The following is a 7,578-nucleotide window of genomic DNA, read 5'->3' as shown; positions in this document are numbered from 1 at the left end:
TAACACTGGGAATTATTATTTTTCATCTTTGTCAATTTGACAGAAGAAAAATGATATTTCATTGCTTTCATTTGCATTCTTTTAATTATGAGACAGCATATATTTTATTAGCTATTTGTATTTCTTTCTTTGTTTTTGAGCTTTTAAACCCTGCAGGCTTCCCATGCATCATGCTGTGGCAGGCACAGTAAAGCCAACTGCTGATTACAATGCCTGTCCTGGAAGTTTGCCAAGAATGGTGACCTGCTTATTCCTGACTTGCTTTTGGTCTTTGGTTTTACAATTAGTTTCTGACTACTCCATTCTCAGCGTTGTACTTACCCCTGACTTTCACATTCTCCCCGACTCAGGGAGAGAAATTTTTTCTGGCTTCTCATAACTGGACCAACCCAGTACCTCTAGTCAAAGGATAGAGAATAAAGGAAAATATTTGCTTCTTGCTCTCAGGAGTTCACAGTCTAGTTGGGAACAGACAAACAAAACACCAAACCCCTCTAGATAACCAGTGAGTACTTTATGCAGTAGTATGTATTCAAAAGGGATAAACTCCAGATGTACTAGGGGCTCTCTGGGAAATGGTCATTTCTGCCTGTTGGAGGCATGTATAGAAAGCAAGACATGAGTTTATTTCACCAGTTGGACCAGGAAGGGAGGCATTCCATGCAGCAATTGTAGAGGCCTAGATGCATGGTTTTTGGGGGGCAAATTGCAAACAAATCTGTATGCTTGGGGGAAGATGAGCCTAGAAATGTAGATGTGGTCAGATTATTAACCCTTTTAAACTATGCAAAGGAGTGGGTAGACTTCATTGTGTAAGGAAACCAAAGCTATCATTACCTAGTGTTCTAGTATAATGATCATAACCAATGTTTATTCATTCACTGCTTGTTATATAACAGAAATTATGCCAACCATTTCAGCCACTTTGCCTCGATCTCAGATTTGTGTTTCATATGGATAACACTGTTAGCAGTGGGGAAGATATATTGGAGGGGCAAGACTGGAGGAGGGAGATTATTTGCAATAGTTAGAAAACAGGACATGGTGGCTGGATGTGAGGTTGAAAAGGAGAGAAAATAGAGATATTAAAGAGACAGAGTTGACAGGACTGGGAATGTGAGAGGAATCTGGCGTGACTGCTGGTTGCCTTGGATGAATATTGCACAGAGACATCGTTGTCAGAGAGTATAGGAAGACTGAAGTGTTTTTCATACATCCCTTTGGTTAAACATCTCTATGATACACTTTTGTTAAATTAAAAGACGCCTGGGAATCCTGAATTCCATCACGCATTGGTGCTATGATATTGGACCATGCCAATCGCTTATAATTGAGGGTTTACCTAAGCTCTTTAGGCATCAGTTGTCTCAACTATACTATACTGTTGGATAATCATACCCTGAAAGAGAGTTGTAACGATTGAATGATGTATGAATTGTAATGATAAGACAGAGTGCCTGACACATAGTGGGCCTTTAACACATGGAGCCTGTTATCTCTACTGTGGACTTTTCTTTTAACAATAACATCCTCATCATCAACAACAACAACCACCACACAGGTTTGGTGATGTATACATTGTACTGTTTCATGTAGAAGGAAATGTGGTGCAGGAATTAAAAGATAGAGCCAAATCAGGATATTCTCAGGGGCATATGAACAAAGAAGATATTTCGATTTGTCTTCTTCGGTGGTACAGAGCTGACATTTTCCAGAAACTATCTCTGTAGCATATTTTGGATGTGCCTAGGAGTGCGTACAAGAGCATTCATATTTAAATAGAATGCATATGTACATAGGCAGCTTTTATATAGTTGACATGTATGATTTTCATTGTAGGACCCCAAGTCAAATTTGATTCAACAGTGGTTGACAGAACAAAATAATCTTGGAGTTGTTTCCAAAACTTTTCAGTTATCTTCTCATCCAATACTTGGCGACTGGTCTATTCAAGTTCAAGTGAATGTGAGTATAAATACATTTTTAGGGGGAATGCTAAAATGATTTAAATAGGTCAGGAGGGGAAATATCTCCAAAGTCATTTATTCAATGAACAGAAAAACATTGATCTGAACATCTAGATAATTTAAGTGGTTTATTTTATAATTTACTATGTTTTTCAGTGGGTTAGCCTACATGATAACATATTAGAGTTTTAATCATTGTTGTCTTTTTCTATAATATAATGTTTCAAGGTTAAAATGTTTCACATTTTAATATAAAACTGATTAAATAATGTTTATTTTACTTATTTATTGCATGTATCGAGTATTTTAAAACTAAATAATGGATACATAACTATTATTTGGCAAACTTAATGTCTCAGAATAATGATTCCTGATGAGATTGGGTTAACCTACTTTTATCCTTGCTTTGAAAAACACAAACAGTGACTTTAAATAGCCACATAAATCTTCTGTTCCCTAGTTCTTCTTTCTCTTCAATTTTTCCACTTCCTTCCTTTATTTGCTCCCAACTCATGTGGCTCTGAGATTTCACAGGGCAGGGGCATTAAAACACCCTTATGTTTCTGCCTCATGTTTTCTTCTGTGCATCACTGTGTGATATTTGAAGATTAATTGAATATTTGTTCATTTTTTCTTTGGAATTTATTAAAGTAAATTCATGAATAAGAGCTCAAAAATAGTTCTGTTAGAACAGAGCTTCTTCCTATTGACATTTTAGACAAAAATTCTTCTTCATGGGAGTTGTCCTGTGCATTATAGTATGTTGAGCAGCATCTCTGGCCTCCACCCGCTAGATTCCAGTAGAGCTCTCCCCTCACTCCAACTTGTGACACTCAAAAGTGTCTCCAGACTTTGCCAGATGTCCCTTGGAGGAAAGTACTCTCTTTTTCCTCTATTGAGAACCATGTATTAGAAAGAATAATCATTCATTAGCATAAGATCTGAAGTAAGATAAAAGGACCTAGTTAATAAATAAAAAATTAAACAAATTTTCTTTTAGTTAGCATTTTTTGGCCACATCTTAAAACCAGAAATAGTCCACCTTAGCTAGCACATGGTTTTTGAGCATCTGCCTAAAGATGAAGAGCATGCTGGGCTCATGGAGAGGTTGTGCCACAGAGAGGGTGACAGATAGGAAATGAGAAAGTGTGGAGACATGTACAAGAAGTTGTGGGAGCCTAGAGCAGGGATGATGAACACTGGGGGAAGCAGACAACTGAGCTTGAAGAGAAGGAGAAAAGAGTAGACGTTTGTGAGACTTAGTAGAGAGAAGGATTTGTTCAGAGGCAAGGAAAATGGAAGACAGCCTTACGTGTCTGGGGATTTGGGAGATGTTTGGGGGTGCTGGAGCATGTGGACAATGATGGGGGTTGAAGATTACAAAGCATATTGTGAGTTTTAAGGAGTTGGGGTTTTATTCTCAGTTCCCACTTTTTGATTTCACTATAAATTCTCCAGAAATCAGTTGTTTTTCTCTCTGCCTGTCCCTCCATCCGTTCGTCTGTCTGTCCATCCATCCATCCACCCACCCATCCATCCATCCTCTATAGAATACGTGTTGAGGGCTTGTAGTGCTGTGATGAATACAAAGAAGCTAGACATGTGATCTCTGTCTTCAAAAACCATTGTTTTGATGAGATGAATAATGATAAAGTTAAATGACACAATGGTGGCAGAAAAATGGAAAGCAGTACAATAGCAGAGAGATCGTTTAAGGTGCTGAGTCAGTGAGGTCCATCAGGTGCCTCTGAGGATGGAGTCTCACTGGAACCACCTTAGGGAAAAGAGGGTTTATTGTAAGGATGAGCACCGATGCTTTGGGGCCAGCTGCTTTGTCTCTCTTGTGGTCCACTTCTTTTTCCTCTCACTCTTCTGTCAACCTTTAAGGTGTTCTCTAGTCCAAATCTGGTCTAGTCACATTAGCTCAACTAAATAACTATGTCCTTGGAGCCCTACAGGCAGGCCTCATCCTAGGTGGATGGGCTTCCCTTGAGTCAGGGGTCCATTGTTGGTCCATTCACACGTGTGTGTGACTGTGTGTAATTTTTTTCTTTTACAGTGGTTGTTTAAAGTATTTTTTTACATGTTTAACAATCAGTGCTTTAAAAAGTAATGGTGTCCTATAAAGCAGAAATTTAGGTTCTAAAGCCATTAATGTGAAGTTGAAGTCATATTGCAGTGTTCCACCACCTGTAAGTAAAATCTAGTCTGGGAAATCCAAGAAGGCTTGCAGATATCCTGGCATGGTGGTGGGAAGTCAGTGCCACTGTGAGAAAGACAGAGAGACCCACAGTGGCTGGGCTGGCCAGCATTTCCATTTCAAATGGAATATACTATTTTTTTAAAATGAGGAGCCATAGGTCTTTTTTTTTTTTTAAGTTTGAGATCTGAATGTGATTTCCGATTGCATCAGATGTTAATGTTTTAAAGCTATAACAAAGTTTAAATTTTCTACTTTTTGCTCTTCATTTATTTAAACTATTCTTTTATCTATTAAATTGTTGTATGTGGATAGGGAAGTTTTGTTTCTTCTCTTAGCATTTGTTTCAATAACCAGCAATAAAATTATATATTAAAGAAATGAAAAAAAATTGACCAGGCAGAGCAGTCTCAGGTGGATGCCAGCCTCCGAGAGATTAATTTGTTCAGTGAGTGGTGAACAGAGTAAGCACCATAGGAGAGAGGAGGATAAAATAGTGGAGAAAGACTTGTGGAAGATGTGAGATTGTAGATGCAAGGATTTATAGGATTTCTCATGTAGTGGTTTGTGGGCTTCACTTGTCATACTGCTTAGGTAGGAAAGAAAAAAAAAGGAAATTTATATACTTGAAAAATTAAAAAAACGTTGATAAGATCTGGCCTATGCCCACCTCTTCAGCCTTCAGCCTCAGTTAGTTGCCACCCTTACCCTTGAACTCCATGCTTTAGACATATATCCTTTAAGTGTCTTAAACTCACCAGCCTGTCGTCTTATCCCAGAGCCTTCCTGTGCTGTTCCCTGGAATACTATTTTTCTATTCTTATTCAAGTGACTTGATTTTGCCTTTCAGGCATCGTCAAAAATGGCTTACCCCCTATAGACACTCATATAGCACTCTGTAACTTCTCTTGGTTCGTTCATGTCACTTTTAATTGACGGTACCTCATAGATTATAGTTTTGGGGAGCTTGCTCACCCCTGTATCTCTGGGACATAGGATAGTGCTTTGCACATAGAAATCAATATTTATTAAATGAATGTATGAAAGCTATAGTCATTTTTCTTGAACTAAATATAATTTTTCCTCTTCCACGTTCCATAAAGCATTTTTATTCTTTTGAAGACAAGCATGTTTATTGAGTACTTATTATTGATGATGTTTTTTCTCCCAGTTTCGTTGCGGTATAAAAATTGACAAAGTGCAGCGTACTGATTTGATACATAAATAATGTGAAAGGATTCCTCCTAAGAAAAAAAAAGAGTCCTTCAAGGGCCACCAGGGGTCAGTATAATCAAAGAAATGTTATGAGAAGCCAAGGCTTTCAGCCTTAGTCTCTGGTTTTCATCTTTCCTCGTCTCTGGCACAGCATTCAAGGACTGTATATTGCTTATCATTAAAATCCTTTTCTTTCAGCAATGAATAATGATTATGATGAAAATATATTTGTTATTTAAATAATCCATTATTATAAACTATATTTTGTTTTCCTAAGGCAGTGACTGTTCTCAGTATAAATATCAAGGAGGGGAAAATACTTTTTTTCAGAAGAATATTTTGAAATCCCATTTTCTAGAGAAAATATGGACGGATCCTAGTATTACTACTGAAAGACATTGTGTAAAACAATGTAGGACTTTCCAGAGCTTTGATTTGTAGTGACTGCGGATAATCTGAGTGGCATTTTTAAATTATTCTTTCCACTGGGTCAGGAAAAGGATCCTGTAGGTAAAACACACTTGATGGGCTCTTTGGCATTTCTCCAACTGTGACATGTAACTTTACAGAATAAGTGTGCGTGAGTCATTTATTAAACCCTTAATCTTTCTGGATTACTTAAATTGCTTTTGACCTTTAAATAGGCTTTTTCATCTTCGGGTTTTTTAATGATGAGTATTTATTTTAATCTAGTAAAATTTCTAGGTTTTTATTTTTTTTAAATCTTTTATTGTGCAGTATGTGATAGCGAAGCATAATAAATTTCTGTATATTCATACACATGTATTTTTTGAGGTTTATTTTTTGTATTTTTAAATTAACTTATTTTTCAATTACAGATGACACATACTATTATATTAGTTTTAGGTGTACAACATAATGATTAGACATTTATTTGCTTTAGGGTTTTTATTTTTTTTAAATCTTTTATTGTGCAGTATGTGATAGCGAAGCATAATAAATTTCTGTATATTCATACACATGTATTTTTTGAGGTTTATTTTTTGTATTTTTAAATTAACTTATTTTTCAATTACAGATGACACATACTATTATATTAGTTTTAGGTGTACAACATAATGATTAGACATTTATATGCTTTACAAAGTAGTCACTCTGATAAGTCACTCTGATAAGTCTAGTACCCATCTGACGCCATACATAGTTATTACATATTATTGACTATATTCCCTATGCTGCACTTTACGTCCCCATGACTATTTTAGTAAACTCGCAATTTGTACTTCTTAGTTTCTTTCACTGTTTTCATCCATCTTCCTAAACTTCCACTTCTGGGTATTTATCTGAAGAAATCCGAAACACTAGTTTGAAAAGATACATTCATCCTTACGTTCATTTCAGAATTATTTACAACAGCCAAGATATGGAAGCAAGCTAAGTGTCCATCGATAGATGAATGGATAAATAAGATGTGGCACATATATACAATGGAATAATATTCAGCCTTAAGAGTGAAATCTTGCCATTTCCAGCAACATGGATGGAACTAAAGAGTATTATGCTAAATGAAATAAGTCAAAGACAAATACCACATGATTTTCCTTATATGTGAAATCTAAATGACTTATGTATTTTTTACAATTACAGAGCAACTCTTGACAATTATTATTTTTAAGTCCTCTTAAAGATTAATAAAATTTAGTGAGAACACTGCACTGACTTTTTTGGGGTGTTACTTATGCATATATTTAATTTACATACCTGCATTGAATATGAATAGTTCTTTGCTGCTTTTGGGCATGTATTTTTCTCTAAGAACAATCACCATGGCTTCTACCTCTCCCAGCTACTTCCATGATTTCTTTCTTAACTTCCTAGAGCATCAGCCCTCTCCTTAGAGGCTCATTTTAGCTGTAACACCTCTCCATAGACGCATGTTTTACAAAGCAGTTATAGTCAGGTGTATTATAGGACAAGTGGAGAGACATACTCTGATTTGATAATCATCTTACACTTTAAAACAAGATAACTTGTTTTAAAAGTTAACACTGCTTATATTTTCATATTTTGCAGTATTTCTCTAGGTGCCTTATCTTTAGGTATCTATCTTTTGACTGGTATCCTTGGCTCTCCCAAATAGTTGCAAATTTTTCCCCTCAATTTTTTTATTGTGGTAAAAATACACATAACATAAAATGAACTATCTTAATTATTTTAAGTATATAGTTCAGTGGT

At 35.9% G+C, this 7,578-nt stretch overlaps 1 protein-coding gene across 1 annotated transcript in view; it reads left to right on the top strand.

Annotated features, from left to right (window-relative positions):
- CD109 (CD109 molecule) overlaps positions 1-7,578 on the top strand; it is a 105,386-nt gene that overhangs the window by 25,590 nt on the left and 72,218 nt on the right. Inside the window, exon 6 of the mRNA XM_006926378.3 lies at positions 1,840-1,965. Coding sequence (XP_006926440.1) covers positions 1,840-1,965 — 126 coding nt within the window. The remainder of the gene's footprint in view (positions 1-1,839; positions 1,966-7,578) is intronic.

The sequence above is a fragment of the Pteropus alecto genome, unplaced genomic scaffold, assembly GCF_000325575.1.
Source record: "Pteropus alecto unplaced genomic scaffold, ASM32557v1 scaffold7, whole genome shotgun sequence".
NCBI classification, from domain to species: domain Eukaryota; kingdom Metazoa; phylum Chordata; class Mammalia; order Chiroptera; family Pteropodidae; genus Pteropus; species Pteropus alecto.
This window is presented reverse-complemented; position numbering and strand designations above follow the sequence as displayed.